General features: G+C 43.8%; 1 protein-coding gene across 2 annotated transcripts in view; it reads right to left on the bottom strand.

Moving 5' to 3' along the window:
* The window catches only part of LOC145359077 (beta-1,4 N-acetylgalactosaminyltransferase 2-like), a 38,737-nt gene extending 17,809 nt beyond the window's left edge, over positions 1–20,928 (bottom strand). The window contains exons 1-5 of one of the 2 annotated variants that reach the window (XM_080213455.1): positions 20,924–20,928; positions 12,639–12,830; positions 7,923–8,051; positions 5,574–5,680; positions 5,447–5,484 (exon numbers count right to left, since the gene is read on the bottom strand). In XM_080213455.1, coding sequence (XP_080069581.1) covers positions 5,447–5,484; positions 5,574–5,680; positions 7,923–8,051; positions 12,639–12,829 — 465 coding nt within the window. In that variant the 5' untranslated portion in view covers position 12,830; positions 20,924–20,928. Of the gene's footprint in view, positions 1–5,446; positions 5,485–5,573; positions 5,681–7,922; positions 8,052–12,638; positions 12,831–18,850; positions 19,048–20,923 lie in introns of those variants that run through there. The other variant, XM_080213454.1, reaches the window with a different exon arrangement.
* Between the last annotated feature and the right edge of the window lie 3,339 nt (positions 20,929–24,267).

Genomic DNA, 24,267 nt, shown 5'->3' with positions numbered 1-24,267 from the left:
GGGGCCAAATGGCCTTCTCCTGCTCCTAGTTCTCATGTTGTTATGTTCTTATATGTAGCCCTGTTGACTGGCATCACAGTAAGTAGGTATCTAAGTGACTGTGTGAGTTACAGTTAGACTGCAAGCTTAAAGCCACCTCTTAAAGGATACCTAGTGCATTGGTGGTTGATCAATCTTTTTTGTAAGAGTCTCACAGGGAAGGAATGAGACTACTAAGGGAGCAGCAGGCCAGAGGGAAGACTCCAGGTTCTCTGACACAGCACTGGAAGCCATGACCAGGAGGACAAAAGTAGGCTATTTCTAATGGGTCCAGGAAACCAGCAAGGACACACTCTGCCAAGGGAATGGGAGCACGTTATTCTGGGGATAAATTCAAGAAGTATGGTTCCAAGGGTGTGGCTTGCAATGCAAATGTAAGTTGAATAACCTTGCCTGGATAGCAAAAGTAGGTAACGCATCTTTAAATGTGATATCCTGACCATTACACCATCAAAGACCTGCTCAGTACACCACAACCCCATTACTTACCCATCAGCCTTCAGTGCTCATGCCTAAATTCAAATGCTCTACCTCACCCTCACACACAACATGTTGTTTGCTTGACTCCTATATTTCACAGCTTTCAAGTACATTCAGCTACTCAGGTACACTGACCAAACAAATTGTAGCACACTCCCTGATACTCTTCATTCTCTCTTGCAAGACAAAATTGCGAGGAAAAGGAAGGTTCAGTAGGGAGCTGGCAGAGAAGTGCATGTTTGCATCAACCAAACCCTTTGGAGGAGATGGTGCTCTGAATCGTTAGTGTAGCATGGTTAAGGCTGTTGCAACAGCTGTTGTCAAGGACATCCAGTGTGGCAATATATTCCTGCCTTAATTCAAGCTTAAGATTATATGACCTTGGATTTGTTACCTTCCACCTAACACTATATAACTGCATGCCCACCTGCGAGGCTCGCAAAACGGAATTCTCTGTTGGCCTTGGGCAGGATTTTATGAGCCTTGCCCAAGCGAGGTCGTAAAATATCAGCCTTTTTCTCTCACCCAAACCAGCCCTTAATTATTTCTACTTTTAGACCACAGAAGCTGCTGCCGGGTTGACAGTACAGCCATTAAGAGCAGGAGTAAAGGTATCCACGGAAAAAGGATTCCTTTTGAATTAACCTTGTTGTGCCCAACTGAGGGCATTGAATGAAGAAGAGCCGGCTCATTCCTCCTCTTCTGAGACATCAGAAAATTGGGTTTCTGTGGGGAGTTAACAAATCGGGGGACTTTGCCCAGGGTCTGGTCATAACTGCAGGCATGCCACAGGCATGTCATTGCCAAGGACCATGGTGAAGTCCAGCTTCAACATGACAAAAGACTTTGTGCATAGCTTGGAGTGCATTTTTTCCGGTGTGCAAGTGATGGCTAACACCATGATAGCACTAATGGACCCAGCCGTGGTACAGGGTTTGGTAATTAATGCTTCAGCTTCCATTGCAGCACAGGCTGATGCTGCCCACCACGGTGGCACGGTGGTTAGCACTGCTGTCTCATAGCACCAGAGAACCAGATTCAATTCCAGCCTCGGGTCACTGTCTGAGTGGAGTTTGCACTTTCTCCCTGTGTCTCTGCATGGGTTTCCTCTGGGTGCTCCTGTTTCCTCCCACATTCCAAAGATATCTAGATTAGGTTGATTGGCTATGCTAAGTTGCCCCTTAGTGACAGGCGAATTAGCAGGGTTAATATTGGGTTTATGGGGATAGGGATTGGGTGGGATTGTTGTCAGTGCAGGCTCGATGGGCCAAATGACCTCTTCCTGCGCTGTAGGGATCCAGTGATTCTATGCTTCTATGATCTCGATATTGCAGTGTAAACCGATGGAGTTGTTGCAAGCTTAGCTCACGGCATTGCAGGCTCAGAGTGCTGCCACCATGGCCCTAGATACCAGCATTCAAAGGGGATGCAGCTGTCTGTGCTCCAGCAGATCCGTAAAATTGCTGCTTATGCCACTCATGGGAGTGGCAGTGGCTCCATGGAGCACAAACCTACTGCCTTCTTTCAGGATGACAGCATTTGTGCTACCAGACTGGCACTCCACTGGCTCTCCTGTTGTTTATCAGTCAGCCAGCCAAGTTGGCTGTAACCAATGCACAGGGGTTGCTATTTAAAGAAGGTCCTCAAGTTTACAATTGCTTCAGGGCACCCTGAAAAGCCATCAGCAGTGATGTCTTGAGGAGTTTACATATAACAGAGAAGAAGGTGCTGGAAGTCTTGAAGTGCATCATGGTAAATAAATCCCCAGGACCTGATGAAATGTATCCCAGGGCATTGTGGGAGGTTAAGGAGGAAATTGCGGGTCCCCTAGCAAAGATATTTGAATCATTGATAGTCACAGGTGAGGTGCCTGAAGATTGGAGGGTGGCAAATATTGTGCCTTTAAGAAGGGCTGCAGGGAAAAGCCTGGGAAATATAGGCCAGTGAACCTCACGTCTGTAGTGGGTAAGTTAAGAACATAAGAACATAAGAACATAAGAAATAGGAGCAGGAGTAGGCCATCCAGCCCTTCGAGCCTGCCCTGCCATTCAATAAGATCATGGCTGATCTGTCGTGGCTCAGTTCCACATTCCCGCCCTCTCCCCATAACCCTTAATCCCCTCTCTCATCAAAAACCCATCAACCCGCGTCTTAAAAATATTTAGCGAGGCAGCCTCCACCACCTCAACGGGCAGAGAATTCCAGAGATTCACCACCCTTTGAGTGAAGAAATTCCTCCTCAACTCCGTTCTAAACTGCCCCCCCTTTATCTTGAGGCTGTGCCCCCTAGCCCTACTGTCCTTTCTGAGCGGGAAGAGCCTCTCCACCTCTATCCTATCCATCCCATTCATCATCTTATACGTCTCAATGAGATCTCCCCTCATTCTTCTAAACTCTAACGAGTACAAGCCTAGTTTATTCAGCCTCTCCTCATAGCTCAACCCCCTCAACTCTGGTATCAGCCTAGTAAACCTCCTCTGCACTCCCTCCAAGGCCAAAATATCCTTGCGTAAGTGCGGCGACCAAAACTGCACACAGTACTCCAGCTGCGGCCTCACCAATGCCCTATACAGCTGCAGCAAGACCTCCCTACTTTTATATTCAATCCCCCTCACTATGAAGGCCAGCATCCCATTAGCCTTCCTGACCACCTGCTGCACCTGCAGGCTGGGTTTTTGCGACTCATGCACAAGGACCCCGAGGTCCCTCTGCACCGTCGCCTGCTGCAGTTTTTCGCCCCGTAAGTAATAGTCCTTCCTACCATTATTTCTGCCAAAGTGGACCACCTCGCACTTGCCAACATTAAATTCCATTTGCCATTTCCTGGCCCATTCGCCCAGCCTATCTAGATCCTTCTGCAGACTCTCCACATCCTCCGCGCAATTTGCCTTTCCTCCAATCTTGGTGTCATTAGCAAATTTCGACACCATACACTCGGTTCCCTCCTCCAGATCATCTATACAAATGGTAAATAGCTGAGGCCCCAGCACCAACCCCTGGGGCACTCCACTAGTCACAAACCACCAATCCGAATAGCACCCATTAACCCCCACTCTCTGTCTCCTATTTGACAACCAATCCTCTATCCACGCTAACACCCTACCCCCAACTCCATGCCCCCTTACCTTCTGCAATAACTTCTTGTGAGGTACCTTGTCAAACGCCTTCTGAAAATCAAGAAAGACCACATCCACCGGCTCTCCTCTATCCACCGCCCTAGACACATCCTCATAGAACTCCAATAAATTTGTCAGACACAACTTCCCCTTAACGAAACTGTGTTGCGTCTGCTCTATCAAGCAATTCCTGTCAAGATGCCTCGCTATTTCCTCTTTGATGACGGATTCTAACATTTTACCCACAACAGACGTTAAACTAACCGGCCTATAATTCCCTGCCTTTTGCCTGGCACCCTTCTTAAACAACAGCGTAACATTAGCCACTTTCCAATCTTCCGGCACTTCCCCGGAATCCAGCGACGTCTGGAAAATAACCACCAAGTTATTGGAAGATATTTTGCGAGACAGGACCTAGAGGCATTTAGAGACACAAGACAGATTAGGGACAGTCAGCATGGCTTTGTGAGTGGAAAATCATGCCTCACAAATTTGATTGAGTTTTTTGAAGGGGTAACAAAAAGGTAGATGAGAGTCGTGCAGTTGATGTTGTCTACGTGGAGCTTAGCAAGGACTTTGACAAGGTATCACGTGGTAGGTTATTGCTCATGGGATCTAAGGTGAGGTAGCCAAATGGACACAAAATTGACTTGATGACGGAACAGAGAGGTGGTTGTAGAGGGTTGTTTTTCAAACCGGAGGCCTATGACCAGCGGTATGCCTCAGGCTTTGGTGCTGGGTCCACTGTTATTTGTCATTTATAGTAATGATTTGGATGAGAATTCAGTAGGTTTGTTTAATAAGTTTGCAGATGATGTCAAGATTGGTGGCGTAGTGAACAGTGAAGAAGGTTATCTAGGATGGCAATGGGATCTTGATCAATTGGGCGGGTGGGCTGACGAATAGCAGATGGAGTTTCATTTAGATAAACGTGAGGTGATGCATTTTGGTAGATCAAACCAGGGCAGGACTTTCTCAGTTAATGGTAGGGCATCTGGGGAGAGTTATAGAACAAAGAGATCTAAGGATACAGAATCATAGCTCCTTGAAAATGGAGTCACAGATGGACAGAGTGGTGAAGGAGGCACTTGGCATGCATGGTTTCATTGGTGTGAACATTGAATACAGGAATTGGGACATCTTGTTGAAGTCGTAAATATTGGTTATGGCCACATTTGGAATACTGTGTACAGTTCTGGTCACCCTATTATAGAAAGGGTATTATTAAACTACAAAGAGTTCAGAAAAGACTTACTAGGATGCTATTGGGACTTGATGGTTTGGGTTATAAGGAGAGGCTGAATAGACTGGGACTTTTTTCTTTGGAACTTCGAAGCTGAGGGATGATCTTACAGAGGTCTATAAAATAATCAGGGACATAGATTAGCTAGATAGTCAATATCTTTTCCCAAAGGTAGGGGAGTCTAAAACTAAAGGCTTAAGGTGAGCAGGGAGAGATACAAAACTATCCAGAGGGGCAATTGTTTCACACAGAGGGTGGTGAGTATCTGCAACATGCTGCCAGATGTAGTGGTAGAGGTGGGTACAATTTTGTATTTTGAAAAGAAGTTAGATAGTTACATGGGTAAGATGGGTGTACAGGGATACGGGCCAAATGCAGGCAATTGGGATTAGTTTAGGGGTTTAAAAAAAAAGGCGGCATGGACAAATTGGGCGAAGGGCCTGTTTCTATGCTGTAAACCTCTATGACTCTATAGGAGGGCTATCAGTAGCTGTGGAACTGCCTCCTGGCAGAATTCAGTGCTTTCTGGACCGGAAAAAAACCTGGAAGACAAAGAGAATATACATACCATATAGTTCTGTCTTTCCCAGGCAAACACACCTAGACCTGAAAGAAGAAATGATATTTTATAGGAAATGAAAAAATGCAAATAAATAACATTCATGCTTGACTGAAAATTAAACTGCTCTTCTCACCTGGAATGACAATTGACTGTAGCGGCATTACTTCAACCCCATGGATTGGATAGCTTAGTGGGGAATTGGGTTGGGCTGTAATTATATTCTTCAAGGGTAATTCATTCCTGTGTGGAAATAGTTAATTAAATTCCACATGGTGCTTGCCCCCTACTTAGTTTTCACCCGCAAATAGTTTGAAATGAACATCCTCTCATCAATCTGAATCTCTAGTTAAAATTATGTTAATTGCAAAAGGTTATTACAACTTCTGAAACACTACCCATTAAAATAAATCTACTGTGTGATGGTGAAGCATTCCTTTCATTAGAAAGTAATAAACATCCACAATCTTGTTAAATCCTAGCCCCAAAGAGATGTGTTTATTTTATTTCCACACTGATACCTGAGGAAATCTTGTTGCGTCTCAACTCCAGTTTCTGTCTGTCACCCCCTCCGCCCCATCCCTTACTTCCCCCCACCCCCACAAACCCTCACCACCATCTAAAAACCCTTGACTCCCTTGTTATGTCAAAGATCTATCTAACTTAGCTGGCGATGGAATCTTATAGCCCTGCTGTGGTCGATTGGGTTTTCCATCGAACACTCCCCATGCTGATGGGAAATCCGCAGTGGAGCTGAGACATCAGTGGGACTGTAAGATCCCACTGCCGTAAACGCCATCAAGATTTTGGTGATAATATGTGAAAATGTGAACTTGCCAACTTTGGCAAGGAGAATAGAAAGGCGATATACTAGTTAAACGGTGAAGGATTGCAGAACTCAGGGTACAGTGGGATCTAGGTGTCCTAGTACATGAATCACAAAAAGTTAATGTGCAGCTACAGCCAGTGATTAGGAAGGAAATGGAATATTGGCATTTATTGCAAGGTGAATGGAATGTAAAAGTGGATAAAGTTTTACATCAACTGTACAGGGCCTCGGTGAGGCCACATCTCAAACACTGTGTACAATTTTGTTCTCCTTATTTGAAAAACAGATATAATTACATTAGAAGCAGTTTAGAAGGTTCACTCAGCTCATTCTTGAGATCTTATGAAGAAAGTTTGAACAGGTTGGCCTATACCCACTGGAGTTTAACAGAATGAGGTTTGGTCTTATTGAAGGTCTTGAGGTGCCTTGACAGAGTGGACTCTGGGGAGGGGGGTTGGTGGGGGCTGGCAGCCAGGAAAGCAAGGAAGATGGAGTTGAGAGATCACAATCATAATCTCATCAAATAATGGCACAGGCTCAAGGGGCTGAATGGCCTACTCTTGCTCCTAAGTTCTATGGCCTTGTTTCTAAGCATTTTTTGGTGGAGTAGCATTCTGACAAGGCATCACGTGGCTGCGTCTATATTAATAGCAGCTAATGGGGAAGTAGAATCAGAATGTTTTATAGACCCCACAATCCAGCAGATGCTGCTATCCCACTGAGTCATCTCAGAACTTTGAGTCGCAGTCACATTTCTTAGAACCATCTATACCATGTTTGAAAGATGCACCTGTGGATGGAGAAATGAGGAATCCACCATGAAACTATATGTTCACACCTTCAAGGAACAAACGTGGTAAATTCTTCTCATGCCCTGGAAACTTTGATGTTGAATTTCTCACGTGCAGATCCAGCTTTTCACTTATTTCATTTAACCTACTTGCCTGAAGTCTCACAGCGCCAGGGACCCAGGTTTGATTCCTGACATGAGTCACTGTCTATGTGGAATCTGCACGTTCTCCCCATGTCTGCGTGGGTTTCCTCCAGGTACTCCAGTTTCCTTCCACAGTCCAGGCTAGGTGCATTGGACATGCCAAATCTTCCGTCAGTGTATCTGAACAGGCGCTGGAGTGCGGCAGCTTGGGAATTTTCACAGTAACTTCATTGCAGTGTTAATGCACTTGTGACGCTAATAAATAAACTTCTAAAAAAATTAGTGAACCAAACGGGTTTTTACGAACTATTGATGATGGTTTCGTGGTCATCATTAAGCATGTAATTCCACGTTTTTATTCAATTCAAATTTCACCATCTGCCTTGGGTCTGCAGAGCATTACCTTGGGTCTCTGGGGTACTAGTCCAGTGGCATTACCACTGTGTCTCTGCCTCACCTAAGGTAAAAGAGTGGCAATATCATATTGAATAATGGAGCAGGCACAAAGACAATGGCTATTCACTTGTTTGTATCCCTTAAGATCTTGAATTTGCATTAAGAACAGGTCAGGCAATGGAATTCTTCAGCGTTTGGAATTGAGGAAGAATAGAGAGCTTTAATCTGCACCCTAAATTAGAGTTACTTTGGGCAGACTTTGACACTTGGGGAAATCAGTCGTGCTTTTGTGTGTGACTATATGCTCAAAAAACATAATTTAATACCTCTTTTTGTGTTGTTCATACTGCAATCTTCTCCTTTTTTCAATGGATAACATGTTTTTTGGATCATAAGATGCTGTTAAAGGCCATTGTTTCCCAATGTTACAGCTGCAATTATTTTTGCCATTTAACCTGTAGAAGATTTAAAGTTGGCATAAACCAAAGTGGCAAGCAAAATGTAAAACATTCATGTGTGTACTCATTATAATCCTCTTCAATGGACATGCCTGATGCAAAATTTAGGCTCACACAACCATTGCTATGATCCTTGCCAACAATGGTTTGGAATCAAAAGTTGAATCATAATAATGGAAAATGTCAAGTGAATTGTTAAGTGATTTGGGGTCCTCCTGTAAAAAGGTTATTCGATTCTTTCCTACAGCTCTTAGATAGACATGTACATGAGGCTGAGACACAGCAGCCTAGGATTATACATGTGGAAGGCTTTTATCTATTGGCTGTTAAATTCTAATGTCAGTAATAACAATGTTTAGGTAAATGTCAGCAAGGTCTCAGAGAAAGATTGACTGTTCTCCCCTTTGAAGGTGATTTAACCTGAGGGTTATCACACCTCAGACCAGGGGCAAGGTTGAGAAGACAGGGCCTTCATGGATAATCTCAGCTGGTACAGGAATTGAACCCATGCCTGTTAGTATCTCTTTCCATCACAAACCAGCTGTCCAGCCAACCAAGCTAAACCAACCCCCTAATATTCTTATTCATTCGGGATCAAAGGTGAACTAGTTAGATGGGTACAGAACTCACTTGGCCATAGAAGACAGAGGGTAGCAGTGGAGGGATCTTTTTCTGATCGGAGGTCTGTGACTAGTGGTGTTCCGCAGGGCTCTGTATTGGGACCTCTGCTGTTTGTGATATATATAAATGATTTGGAAGAAGACGTAGCTGGTTTGATTAGTAAGTTTGTGGATGACAGAAAGATTGCTGGAGTAGCGGATAGTGATGAACATTGTCAGAGACTTCAGCAGGATATAGGTAGACTGGAGAAATGGCAGATGGAATTTAATTCAGATAGATGTGAAGTGATGCATTTTGGAAGATCTAATGCAGGGGGGAGCTATACAATAAAGGCAGAAACACCAGGAGTATAGACACACAGAGGGATCTGGGTGTGCAAGTCCACAGATCCTTAAAGGTGGCAGCACAGATGGAAAGGGTGCTAAAGAAGGCATATGGCATGCTTGCCTTTATTGGACAGGACATAGAGTATAAAAGCTAGCATATGATGTTGCAGTTATATAGAATGTTGGTTAGGCCACATTTGGAATACCGTGTCCAGTTCTGGTCACCACACTACCAGAAAGACGTGGAAGCTTTGGAGAGAGTGCAGAAAAGGTTTACCAGGATGTTGGCTGTTGTGGAGGATATTAGCTTTGAGGTGAGATTGAGGAAACTAGGGTTGCTCTCTCTGGAAAGACAGAGGTTGAGGGGTGACCTAATAGAAGTTTATAAAATTATGAAGGGCATAGATAGGGTGAACATTTGGAAGCTTTTTCCCAGGTCAGAAATGACAAACACAAGGGGTCACAAGTTCAATACAGATATGCGGGGCACGTTTTTTTACACAGAGGGTGGTGGGGGCCTGGAATGCACTACCAAACAAAGTGGTTGAGGCAGATACACTAGGATCATTTAAAACTTATGATAGCCACATGAACAGACAGGGAATAGACAGATACAAATGGATGGTCTAGTTAGGAACACATGATCGGTGCAGGCTTGGAGGGCCGAAGGGCCTGTTCCTGTGCTGTATTGTTCTTTGTTCTATTCGTGGGACACGGGTGTTTCTGGCTGGCCAACATTTATTGTCCATCCATCGTCCTTGAACAGAAAAGTTGAGAGTCAACCACATTGCTGTGGCTCTGGAGTCATATGTAGGCCAGACCAGGTAAGGATGGCAGATTAAAGGGCACTGGTAAATTAAATAGTTTTTTCCAATAATGGTCATCAGTTGACTTTCAATTCCAGATTTTTAAAATTGAATTCATATTCCACCATCTGCTTGTGGTGGGATTCAAACCCAGGTCCCCAGAACATTAGCTGAGTTTCTGGATTAATAGCTTAGCGATAATACCATGAGACCATTACCTCCCTATAGGTAAACACATTAGCAGTGAAATTCAATAATGTAATGTCCACAGGAACACACATACTTTTAACAGACATGGTCTTTGCAATGTTGCTGGAGGATACGGGTGCTGCATTTCTTACATGTTCTGGAAGATGTTGATTTAGTGCTTTCCTGCTGTCATTCAGCTAAGCAGCTGATGGGATGTCAGGATCTCAGATTTGGGCAAAGAATGTACAAGCACTGTTTGCATTGTTTAGTTATGAAAAAAATGGTGAAAGGATATAAAGATAGACCTGCATTGATATCATTTAAAGCACCATGCATCTTGAATCCAAGTAAGGTAATTTTTGAAAAAAGAATTATATTGCAAAGTGTCTGTCAGTAATATGGAGCATTGTTGGAGATGTTTCAGTGAGTTCCTCACTGCCAAAATATATTCTTCTTTCTCACAGGGATAGCAGAGGAGTAGATGACATACCCACACAAAGCTTTGTATCAATTCAGGGGGTAGCAGTAACAGATAAAGTGGTGCGACAATGTGATGTGGCTGCTTCCTCAAGACCTTCCTTCCAAATCAGAGGCTCAGAATCCTGCAGCTAGTAACGCACCTCCTGACCTCCCAAAGCCTGTCCACCATCTATAAGCCTTTGTTAGTTCCTGCTGTCCATCTTATACATGGTACATGCTGCTGCCACTGGTACGTCAGTGGTGGAGGGAGTGAATGTTTGTGGATGGGGTGCTAAACAAACAGGCTGCTCTGTCCTGGATTATGTCAAGTTGCTTGAGTGTTGTTGGAGCTGCACCCATCCAGGCAAGTGGGAAAGTATTCCATCACACTCCTGACTTGTGCCTTGTAGAGGTTACAGATTGTGGTTGAGTACCATTACATTGTACTGATAGCTCACTGTGCTTCATGGTTGCCCAGTCTTGAATTATTAGATCCGTTCAAAATCTATCCAATTCAGCATGGCGGACATGCCACATAACATGATGCAGGTATCCTCAATGTGAATGTGGGTCTGTAGTCCCTCCCAAAACTGTATTGGACAGATGCATCTTTGACATACAGATTAGTGAGGATGAGGACAAATATGTTCCTCCCTCTTGTTGGTTCCCTCACCATAGCCACAAACTCAGTCTGGCACCTATGTCGCTTAGACTCGGCTAGCTCAATCAGTAATGGTGCCACCATTCTTGATGATGCACTTTGAAGTTCCCACGCATAGTACATTCCGCACCCTTGCCACCCTTAGTGCTTCCTCCACATGTTGCTCAACATGAAGGGGTATTGATTGACCACCTCAGGATTTCAGGGGTGGGGTTTGGTGGTAGTGGAACATTGTAATCAGTAGGAGGTTACCATGCCAATGTTTGACCTGACACCATGAGACTTTATGGGGCCATGGGTGGTTGGTGTTGAGGACTCCCAGGCTGACTGTATACCATACACAGTGCCGCCACCTCTACTGGTGGGATAAGACACACCCAGGGATGGTGATGGTCTCTGGGACATTATCTGTAAGATATGATTCTGTGATATGACGATGTCAGGCTATTGCCTGACACAGCTCTCCCCATTTTGGCACAAGCCCTCAGTAAAGGGGGTTTTATAGTGTCCTTTCATTGTCAGTTCTTAGATTGATGCCAAATGGTCCTACTGGCTTCATTGTTCATCCAATTTTCCTGCAGCAGTTTGATACAACTGAATGGCTTGCTAGGACATTTGTTTGAAAAAAGGGAGAGGGAAGGGGCACACTTGGACTTTGTGGCAGGCTTTATGGTGCAAACTCACACTCAATGCAACTTCAACGTTCTGTGACCGAATTCAACATTGTTCTTTGTATGTGAGTATGGATTGTCCCAACTAAAATGGCGAAGATGTACGTATTCATGTATATATCACCATGGAAGTAAGGGGTCAGTAGTGCAGGGGTTCTCTCTCACCAGTGTGGCTGCAGGGGTGCTGTGTAAGAGCTGCCAAAGTTCTCGTATTAAACTGTTGAAGATACAGTCCTTTATCATCATTCCTACATAACCCAGCAATGTTCCTAAAGGAGAAATGCATAACATTTCCAAAAGCTAATCTCTTGTAGGCACTAGGGCACGCGGAGGGGGATCAGTGTAACGAGGCAGCAAGTGCAATGATGGGCGTCAGGGACCTGGTTCAATTCCAGCCTCAGGTGACTGAGCGCCTGTATGGAACTTGCACATTCTCCCCGTGTCTGCGTGCGTTCCCTCCGGGTGCTCCGGTTTCCTCCCACACTCCAAAGATGTGTGGGCTAGGTTGATTGGCCATGCTAAATTGCCCCTTAGTGTCAGGAGAACTAGCTTGGGTAAAAGCATGGGGTTATGGGGATAGGTCCTGGGAGGGATTGTGGTTGGTGCAGAATTGTTGGGCCAAATGGCCTCTTTCTGCACTGTAGGGATTCTACAATCTCCACCAATTTTAAAAGATGCCATTCCACAATCGACAATATTGCTGACAATTTACTGCTTTACAGAAAGGAAATTTGAAACATTTGAACATAAAAGCAAATCATGGTTACTTCAAGGAAAGAAGTAAGAATACATTGAAACATTCTGAGAATGGGATTAATTTCAAATGATAAATATTATACAACAAGGCTTACCAGCTTCCTCCATAGGGAGACAGAAAAGATAACTTTTCCAATGGTATGAGGTTTAAGTGCAGGTTAATGTTATATGTGTTGCTTCTCATGACAGGAAGGAAGTTGCTCGGTGTAATAATTTTTGTGTAATAGAGCATGATGAGCAAAAATATCATCACTAGAATGATCTGGAGATAAATGTTGGCTTTCATACTGAAAAAAAAAGTTAATATAATTAAACGTTTGAATTAAGCAAAATTTAAGTTAGAAACATTGCAGTGCAGAAAGAGGCCATTCAGCCCATTGTGTCTGTGCTGGGCAACAAGGATAAAGGAAATTAGTCGCTCATTTTAATTCCACTTTCCAGCACGTGGTCTGTAGCCCTGCAGGTCTCTGTGCTTCAGAGGCAGATCCAGCTAACTTTAAAATGAATTGGGCAGTGAATTCCAGACATCCACCACCCTCTGGGTGAAAAAGATTTTTCTCATGTTCCCTCTAATCTTTCTACCAATCACTTTTGATACTCCCTGATAATTAACCCCCTTAGCTGGGGGAAGAGGTCTTGGGGTTTACCCTATCTGGGTCCCTCATGATTTTGTATGCTTCAATTAGGTCACCCCTTTAGCTTCTCTGTGTTGAGGAAAACAATCCTAGCTTAGCCAATCTCTCTTCATAACTGCAATTTTCAAGACCTGCCAACATTCTTGTAAATCTCCTCTCTCCAGAGCAATTGCATCCATCCTGTAATCTGGTGGCCAGAACTATATATATTCCAGCTGTGACCTAACCAGTGTTTTATACATTTCATCATTACATTCCTGCTTTTGTATTGTATACCACATCCAATAAAGGAAAGCATTCCACATGCTTTCATTGCCGGCTTTCTTGTCACTTTCAAGAACTTGTGGACACGCACTCCAAGGTCTCTCACTTCCTTAACCCCTCTCAATATCTTCCCATTTATTGAATATTTCACACTCCTCCTCTTTAATTAGAATGTCTGCATCATCCCTCCTCTCCTCACTGAAGATGGAGAGATAGAGAGAAAGACAAAGTACTCATTGGGAACCCTGCTCACATCTTTAGCATCAATGCACAAGTTATCACGTACATCTCTGATAGGCCCCACCATTTCCTTAGTTATTCTCTTGCTGTTAATGTACTAGCAAAGCATCTTTGGGTTTCTTTTACCTGCCAGTATCGTTTTGTATCTTTTTTATTTCCTAATTTTCATTTTTACAGAGGCACAGTGGTTGGCACTGCTGCCTCACAGTGCCAGGGATTTAGGTTTGATTCCTGGCATGGACGACTGTCTGTGTGGAGTCTGCACATTCTCCCCTGGGTTTCCTCTGGGTGCTCCAGTTTCCTCCCACAGTCCGAAAGACGTTCTGGTTAGGTGCACTGGCCGTGCCCGATTCTCCCTGTGTACTTGAACAGGTAAGAAGTCTGACAACACCAGGTTTAAGTCCAACCGATTTATTTGATAGTAAACTCACAAGCTTTTGAGGTTTCCCTCTTCGTCAGGTGAATGGAGACTACTGGCCTCAGACAGAGCATATAACAGCACAGATGGTTTACAGATTACTGATTAGAATGCGAATCTTTACACCTAACCTGCTCTTCAAGTCTTAAAGTGGCCGACAAAGTGAGTGGACTCGAACAGGTGCCAGACTGTGGCGACTAGGGGATTTTCACAGTAACTTTATTGCAGTGTTAATATGAGCCTACTTGTGACACTAATAAATAAACTTTAAGTTTTAACTTTAAACTTTTTGAATGAAGAATGGCAGGTTCGGTTTCAAATCTTCAAGACAAACCAGAAGCCTTTCAGTTTGAAAGTAGTAGAAGCCTCTGGTGGAAGTTTTGGGGTTATGAGGATGGGGTTTGGGTGGGATTATAGTTGGTGCAGGCTCGATAGGCCAAATGGCCTCTTCGGTGGGTGACACGGTGGCACAGTGGTCAGCATTGTTGCCTCACAGCACCAGCGACTTGCGTTCAATTCTAGCCTTGGGTCACTGTATGTGTGGAATTTGCACATTCTCCCTGTGTCTGCATGGGTTTCCTCCAGATGTTCCGGTTTTCTCCCACATCCCAACGATGTGTGGGATAGGTTGTTTGGCCATGCTCAATAGCACCTTTGTGTCAGGGGGATTAGCTAGGGTTATGGGGATAGTGCCTGGGTGGGATTGATGTCAGTGCAGGATTGATGGGCTGAATGGCCTCCTTCTGCTTCTATGACTTTCTAAAGCAGAGAAGTCTTCAAAATGGTGGGGCACCATCACCAACTTATTTAAAGTTTAAATTAAAATGGCTTTTGCATCACTGTTGTGGGGGCGGGGGTTGTGGGGGGTGGGGGGGGGCAGAAGGGGAGGAGGCTGGAGTCTCTCCAAAGGGTTACTGCAGCTACTGCTGAGCACAAGAAGGCAGGGAGGGCCTCTTAAACCTGTTTGGAGTGTAAACACCAGCACCCCGTCTCCAGTCAGCCCCAGGGAGGCCACTTCCAGATTGCTAAACTGACACCCGCTGCCTGTGCAATCCAGAGGCTGGCTGAAAACATTTTTTTTATTCAGTCATGGGATATGGGCCTTGCTGGCTCTCCAGCATTTGCAGTCCATCCCAAGTTTCCCAAGGGCAATTGAGAGTCAAGCACACTGTTGTGGCAAAAACAAAAAATGTTGCAAAGTCTCAGCAGGTCTGACAACATGTGTGGGGAGAGAATAGAGCCAATGTTTTGAGTCTGGATGATCCTTTGCCAGAGCTGGAATTCAGAAGACAGATTCATTGTGGCTCTAGAGTCATGTGTAGGCTAGACTGGGTAAGGTTGGCAGATTTCCTTCCCTAAAGGACGTTACTGAACCAGATGGGTTTTTCTAACAATGGTTTCATGGTCATCAGTAAGTAGATTTTTAATTCTGGATTTTTTAAATTGAATCCAAATTCCACCACCTGCTGTGGTGGGATTCAAATCCCCATCTCCAGAACATGAGTTGTATTTCTGGATCACTGGCCCAGTGATAATACCACTAGGCCAAGGCCTCCCTAGTCGGCATCCTTTTAATTGGCCTGAAGCGGCTCTTAATGAATTAGTTCGGCTTTCTGCCATGGCTCGACTGGCAGCCCTGCCAACCAAACTCCCCATCCCATCTCCACGAAAATAGCCCAGGAGTGGGATAATAACAGGGAACCAGCACGGAGGATCTCAATCCTAATTTTAGTGTCTGCCTTGCCTCCAGTGTGACCTAAAAATGAAGACCACTGTATTTAAACTAGAAAGTTGGAATAATTAGTTCAGTGTAAAAATGACACCTATAAATGAAAATGAGGAGAATGGAAAAACAATGGCATTAAGAGGGAAAGAGACATTATTTGAAAACATTTTTAATTCACCAAAAACAATTGAAATCTGATGCAATGTCACACCACACTTACAAAAGTAAATTTTTCAGTGCCAGATACATTTGGTTTGGTAATAATTAACTAATTGATTACATGATCAAAACATGATCTACAATTGAATGGACTGGCCCTGACGTTATCTGCCATGTTTAGTTAGTATCTAGCATATGAGTGCTGCAGTGTGATGCCCTTTTACTGCAAGATCACTGGGCAAGATACTCATGCAGCAAAGCTTGTGGAAAAGCAGGGCAACTGAAGCAGCAATGTGTTGACTTCTACCTTTAACCATGCATGTTGAGAGGATTCATGGCTGCTCAAGATAGAGACAATGGAACATTCGATCTGAACACAAGTGTTCTTTCTGCAAGCATTGACACCAAGCAGTTTTATTTGGGTGGTACTTTGTGTGAGTTAATTTGGGGTTATTATCAATCCATATAAATGCTGGATGGTGATAGTGTCACTCTTATTTCGATTGCAGAAGTCATGCCAATATTTCCATCAAGAGTTCCTGATTCAGAATCTACTTAGTTCAGAGCAGCAATCTCTAACCAGCAGTGTTCATGCCCATGCAGGTAGATAATAGTTCTCTCCATCATAATATCAGAAAAGGAGATGTTCACTAATGATTGCATACTGTACAGCATCATTTGCGACTCCTCAGATGCTGAAGCAGTCCATGTCCGTATGTAGCAAGACCTTGACAATATCCAGGCTTGGGTTGACAAGTGACAAGTAATAGTCACACCCACATGTGTCAGGCAATGTCCATCTCCAACACAAAAGAATCTAACCAACTTCCCTTGACATTCAACTGCCATAACATCACAGAATACCCCATTCTCAATATCCTGAGGATTACCATCTATCAGAAACTGAACTGACTAGCCATATAAATTCTATGACTACAAGAGGAGGTCAGAGGCTGGGAATTTTGCAGAAAGTAACCCATCTCCTGACTCCCCAAAGCTTCTTCACCTACGAATCACAAGTTAGGAGTGTGATGGAATACTCCCCATTTGCCTGGACGATTGCAGCTCCAACAATACTCAAGAAGCTTGACACCATCAAGATTACACCATCCAGCCCACTTGATTGGCACTCCATGAATGACTATAAACACTCAATCCCTCCAACATGGGCACACATTGGCAGCTGGTGTACTATTTACAAGATGCGCTGCAGAAACTCACCAAAGCTCCCATGACAGCACCTTCCAAACCCATGACATCTACCACCTAGAAGAGCAAGGGCAGCAGATGTATGGGAATGGCAGCACTGCAAGTTTCCCTTGAAGTCACACACCACCCTGACTTGGAGCTATATCACTGTTTCTTTATTGGATCAAAATCCTGGAACATCCTTGCTAACAACACTATGGAAGTTCCTGTACCACATGGACGGCAGCAGTTCAAGGAGAACAGCTCACCAAGGCCTTCTCAAGGGCCATTAGGAATAAACATTGGCCTAACCACAATTTTGGAGATAGCAACCATAACATAGTAAGATTTAAAACCATTGTGGAAAAGGACAAAGATAGAACAGGAGTAAAATTTCTAACATGAATTTTACAAAGCTGAAATATGAGCTGGCAAGAATCGATCGGATACAACTATTAGAAGGAAAAACTGTGAAATCAATGAGAAACATTAAAAGTGAAATTCTACGGGCACAGTGCAGGCATGTCCCCACACAGACAAAGGATAGCGCCACCAAATCTATTGGCTGTACCAAAACACACAGACCAAGAAAAAACAGGGAAAAAAAGCTTATGACAGTCACAGAAATATTAACACTATAGAAAGCCTAGAGGAGCATAGAAAGTACAGGGGTGAAGTCAAAGTTTGTGTATTTATTGGTGTCACAAGTAGGCTTACATTTTCACTGCAATGAAGTTACTGTGAAAATCCCCTAGTTGCCACACTCTGGCGCCTGTTCAGGTACACTGAGGGAGAATTTAGCATGGAGGAGACAACTGGCCTCAAATTACTCCAAGTATTTGCCCCACCCCAAACCACCAACAAAAAATTGGCACCACAAAAAATTCTTAAAGCCTCACATATTGCCATAAGCAGTGGGAGTTTGTCACCTGGGTCTGTGGATGGGAGAGAATGTCGAGGCTCAGTTGTCTTTTCTTCATCACCAAATTTATTCAGCACAACTCTACAGCAGTCCCCGTTTCACCTTTCCTTCCAGCCTAGTGTCGGATGAGTCTGGCACCAAAGGTTGGGCAAATTGCCCTTGTAGGAAAATGCTTGTTACCTGAGATGCAGACTGTGCACAACGAGTTCTCCTTTGGAAAGTTATAGCTGAATCTGCTTCCACACCCTTTCAGACAGTCTCCTTGCTTAATAACTCATTCCCCTCATCTCGCCCTCTCTTTCTTTTGCCAATTAGCATTTTTCTGTCAGTGGCAACAAATCAAAACCTACACATAATTTTGAACCTGCTATTTAAAATGCCCTTTTTGCACTTCTGTGCCTGTAGAATGGGAGAGGATCAAAATATCCCCATCTGCATTTTCAATGCATCTGAACACAGCTTCTATATAAAAATACATTTTCAGCCCCCCCATCTTTAAACAGTCAGCAGAAAAAAAATCAAGCCTAATAGTGAAGACAGGATCGTAGAATTATGAAACTGAACAAGAGGAGAGTTATTACCTCATATGCTTGATCCTTCTAAGAGTTTTCGAGTTACCCCCGAAATCCTGCTTTCTACCCGCAGTCCTGAACATTTTCCCCTCTAGTTATTTACCCGATGCCTTTTTGAAATCTATTACATTAACTGCTTCCAGCACCATTTACGAACATGCAGTCTGTGTTATAACGACTCACCAGTTAAAAGCTACTCTTTTCATGTTAACCACTGGTTCTTCTGTCAAATAGTCAGAACCGGCTCACGTCAGTTGCATTTCCCCTGTGAAAGGTGTTTGTCCTTCATTGAATTTTTCCAAATCCCTGATGATTTCGAACATCTCTATCAAATCTTCCTTTAGCTTTCTCACCTATAAGGAGAATACAACTTATCTAGATTTTTCACATCGTGCAGACTCTGGACCTGCCCTTAAACAGTTGGAAGAATGCAGACAAACTGGCTTTCATGAAATTGTCTCATTTATCTCGAGAGACAGTCTTTCACAAGTTATCATGACCACACAAGTGCAAGGTACTCAGACATCACCCTGCACTTTTTGTCAGCCACTATTCTTAATTGTGACCCCTGAAGATGTGAAGCTGGACAAAGACCTATAATGACTGCATACCTCTGTCTGTCTCCAATTGTTTGAGGGCAGAGGGAAGGAACAGATATGGCATGATGTGAAAAGTCTGGGAAAGTTAAATCCACTTTGCGGAGAAAGCTAAAGAAAGATTTGAAAGAGATGGTTCAAATTCTTAATCAAGACACTGATCAACAAAGCAGCAGTCACTATTGACCTATGGTTGATACCTGTAAAATTGACCACAGCCAAACCTTCATGCTTGTCGCACACCTGCTATACTGGTGGGCCCGGAAGTGAATGCGTTATTAGTTCCCACTAGTGATTACAACTTAGACATGATTTCATGCTAGCTACACAATTAAGGGCTGGTGAAATGTATCTTCAGGATGGCCTCATGGTTCGATTGGAGATGGTAAAGCATTGCCATCAGATCCAATGGCATCCCTTAGGACTTTGATTTGATTTGATTTGATTTATTATTGTCACATATTTTGGGATATAGTGAAAAGTATTGTTTCTTGCATGCTATACAGACAAAGCCTACCGTTCATAGGGTACATAAGGGAGAAGGACAGGAGAGAGTGCAGAATATAGCGTTACAGTCACAGCTAGGGTGTAGAGAAAAATCAATTAATATTTGGTAAGATCCATTCAAATAGTCTGATTATTCTTGAGTTGGTTGATATGTGATCTCAGACTTTTGTACCTTTTTCCTGATAGAGAGAGGTGGAAGAGACAATATCCGGGGTGTGTGGGGTTCTTGATTATGCTGACTGCTTTTCCTATGCAGTGGGAAGTGTAGATGGAATCAATGGATGGGAGATCTCCCTTCATTCATCAGCTGTGATGCACTAATGCCATCTCGCTCCCCTTGCAGCTTAATCATTCACCAGCATGGGCCATCCTCACACTCTTTTGAGACCATGGACACAAGCAGCTCTGAGGGAGACATCTTAGAGACAAGCATTGAGGAAGTATCACAGCTGTGATCTGCACCCTCCACCAGCGCAGATACTCACATCTTAGAGGGATAACTAGTAGGTAGGTTTCTGGGTCACTTGTTGGTGAGCATCTCACAGCAGAAGATCCACAGCAGGCGGAGGAGGAAGGAAAAAGTAAAATTTATTTATTAGTGTCGTGAGTAGGCTTACATTGACACTGCAATGACAGGATTATGAAAATCCCCTAGTCACCACACTCCAGTGCCTGTTCAGGTACACTGAAGGAGAATTTATCATGGCCAATCCATCCAACCTGCACATCTGGACTATGGGAGGAAACCGGAGCAAACAGAGAAAACCCACACAGACACGGGAAGAATGTGCAAACTACACATAGACAGTACCCCAAGCAGCGACTCGAACCCAGGTCTGTGGCGCTGTGAGTCAGCAGTGCTAACCACCGTGCCGCCCAATATCCCAGGGATCCGGTACTCAGAGGGATGCTGAAGCCCTCGCCCAGTGCTGACCCTATGGATTTACCTCCTCCCACCCACTTTCCAGCTGCCACTCGGGAAGGGCAATCCCACAGTTGTGATATCACCACAAGCCCGGCAAGAAGGACCTGGGAAACACTGCCTGCAGACCAGCCGCCAGTCACCTTTAAATCTAGAAACTGACAGCCATGAAGACCTGCTGAGGCCTTTGAGTGACCCCACACTCTGAGATGTCAAAACTGAGCCTCATACCCACACTGGCCCGGGTTGAACTTATCTGGGTCCCTCCTGTCCTCTCCATTGTCTCCTCTGTGACTGTCACTCTGCAGGATAATGGCGCTCATCTTTACCCTTTGGGGGTGAGGTCGCCAGGTTCTCGTTTTTATACAGTTGTTGAAAATCACGCCAGCGTCATGTTAGATCTGTGACCAATGAATATTCAATCGGGAAGGATGTAGCATCCTGGAAGGAGGATTCACGAATTATATTATAATGTATTGAAATGAGGTGTCTGTCATGTTTTCGGATGCTTGCTGTATTTTCAGCTTGTGTCACCCTTCCTGCTGACGGCTCTCGTGGGCTCAAAATTTCACCCAATCTATTCACAGATAATAGCTCCGAAACATGCCTTGAAAATCTACAGGTTCTTCCCAGCATCCGCCACTGATCCAATTAAACATTGTGGAAGCAGGGAGCAGGCTGAGGGTGCTGGGAAGTGGAGGGGGAAAGAGGGTTCCCTTCATCCACTTACATCAGTGCAAAGAGAACAATTAATGATTAAGAATTTCTCCAACACCTTTCCTGATTCTATGATGTTCCAGAATGCCTCACTGTCTTCGACCTGACTGTGAATCAGCGCAGACCTAAAACAACCAGCTCCCAGTGTTCACATTATCGAGCCTATCTCGTGGTTCTTTATGCACCCTTGGTCCATGGGGGCATATTTAACAGAAATATTTACAGAATTTGCTGGAAAAAAAAATGTGGGACCGATCCCTGAAGTTAGAACAGAATTTTGAGAATGTGAGAGACAGAGATACGGGAAGAATTTCAATAGATCTTTGGACGTAGCCTTTCAGCTGTGACCTAATAGCTATTGGGGTGCTAGTTTGAAATTCTTCCAGTATCACCAGCTCTCTTGTATTCTCAAAATTTGCTTTAATTTCAGGGATGGAGATCGCCAGTTCCACAGCTTTTCTTTGTCCCTACCAAACTCTACAAATGTTTCACTTGATCTTTGCTTTAAAGCCCGAATCCTAATTGTTATGGATATAGTGTTGTGAATACTTCAATTATCCCATCAGATCAGGCAAAGGTAAAGGTACCCCTAAAGCCAGCAGTGCATCTACTCCTCAGGTCGATTACACTTCAGTTACAACACTCCTCACACCTACTTCTACTCCACTGGCACTTATTATTCATTCCATGCATTAATTCACGATCCCAATCCCCTCACATCCTCAGTTCCGGCTTCCCTCTCCCAACGCTGCCAGTCATCCAATCCTTTGCAATTGAATGCCATCTTGTTCAGCTTTCCTGATTCTCAACTGACATGGCAATGTCTAATGTTTAAAGTTTATTTATTAGAGTCATACGTAGGCTTGTGACACTGCAATCAAATTACTGTGAAAATCCCTTTAGTTGCCACACTTCGGCACCTGTTCAGGTACACTGAGGGAGAATTTAGCATGGCCAATGCATCTAACCAGCACATCTTTTGGACAGAGGGAAGAAATCAGAGCACTCTGAGGAAACCCGTGCAGACATGGGGAGAAAGTGCAAACTCCATACAGACAGTCACTCAAGGCCGGAATTGAACCTGGGTCCCTGGAGCTGTGAGGCAGTGATGCTAACCACTGTGCCGCCCCTATCTAAACAATCATCTATTTATTATCTATACAATCTCAAACAAAAGAGCAGCATGGTAGCACAGTGGTTAGCACTGCTGCTTCACAGCGCTAGGGACCCCAATTTGATTCCTGGTTTGGGTCACTGTCTGTGTGGAGTTTGCATGTTTTCCCTGTGTCTGTGTGGGTTTCCTCCGACGTGCTGGTTAGGTGCATTGATCCAAACTGGTGTTGGACTGTGTCGACAAGGGGAATTTCACAGTAACTTCATTGCAATGTTAATGTAAGCCTTACTTATGACTAATAAATAATCTTTATTAAAAAAAGTGCTGCTGATATCGACATGTTCTGCAAATGTTTGCTGATCTCACTTGAGATATATCTACCAGCTTGACACCCTCACTGCATGGGCCTCATCATTGAATGAAGTGATAGCAGTGAAATCAACAAAGCACATAAAACTAAAGCTAAGGGGATTTTGGAACGTGAAGGAGGAGGAGGACATCACATCACAAGTAAGTTACAGGTAAGTGTTTAATTGCAACAACTTGTAGCTTAAACTAGATCAAATAATTAAATCTCACATTCATTTCTGGTAACTTTAAGCAGTCTTTGAATCAATTCATGGTACCCTTGACACCATAGTTCTGTTGAAGACGTATATCATGCCTTATGGAAATTCCAAATTTCAAAGAACTGGGAAAGAAATTAATAAAGTAATACCTGCAATGTAATCATTCTGGATTGCTCCCTGTGGCATGGACTAGTAAATACAGAAACAGGTCAGTGGAGCAGACGATTACCTGGTTGGAAAGATAATGTTGGAGGAAGCATTTTAGATTCCTGTTGCACGGGAACCGGTTCGAGGGAAGAAGGTGGATGGTTTACATCTCACCAGGACTCGGTCCGATACCACTGTAATATACCTGAGTGACTGTACAGTGTCTGCTCTGTCTCCCTTAAGTCTTGTTAAAGGTTATACATGATGTTGTTCTTGCCATTGAAATATAACTCAATTTCCCTGGACTGCTTAGAACTAACCCAACCAAGTGTTGGAAGATTTCAGCTATGTTGGCAATACTGGGTTGTCTGCTACTGCATCATTTATTAAGGAAATGATCTCCCACGATATGACCATTGATGGAAAAAGGTATTCTGTTATGCAAGATTAACAATGATGACAAAACAAGTTTCATAAGGGTCTGCTGAAGGTGTTGACTTGCTCGCCAGGAATGTGGGTTGAAACTACAACTTATGCCTGTGAGCCATGTTTTGCAATGATTAAATGATTTTGAGAACTTATTGCTTAACCATTGCTTGACCCTCATTATCTCTCTAAAAATAATGCCAATTGTTAGGACAACAACGCCACTCGGAAATCGGAGTTGGTTAAAGTTAGGGAATCATTATTGCAAGCGTGCAGGAGTTACATCAGCGAAGCAAAGATTCTCAAAGAGCAGCTACAGCAGTATATATACACTTATATATAATAAAGCTGATTAGGCAGGTCCATGGGAAAGTACAGTGCAGGATGCATGGAAAATAAAATCCAACTTAAAAGCAGCTTGGGCTTGTATGTATTGGCTTCATATCAAACATATTAGGGAAACAATGGCAGGTGTGTAGACCAAGGATTGTGTTGGAAGAACACGCCATAGCAGCAGGTCTCATGAATATAATTCACCTTATAACTGATTTTAATTATATTAACTCTTTACTCCCCTTACCAATCCCTCCTGTTGGTCCCTG

The sequence above is a fragment of the Carcharhinus amblyrhynchos genome, chromosome 27 (genome assembly GCF_965287045.1).
Source record: "Carcharhinus amblyrhynchos chromosome 27, sCarAmb.v2.hapA, whole genome shotgun sequence".
NCBI lineage: Eukaryota > Metazoa > Chordata > Chondrichthyes > Carcharhiniformes > Carcharhinidae > Carcharhinus > Carcharhinus amblyrhynchos.
Note: the sequence above shows the minus strand (reverse complement) of the source record. Positions and strands in the feature narration are given on the sequence as shown.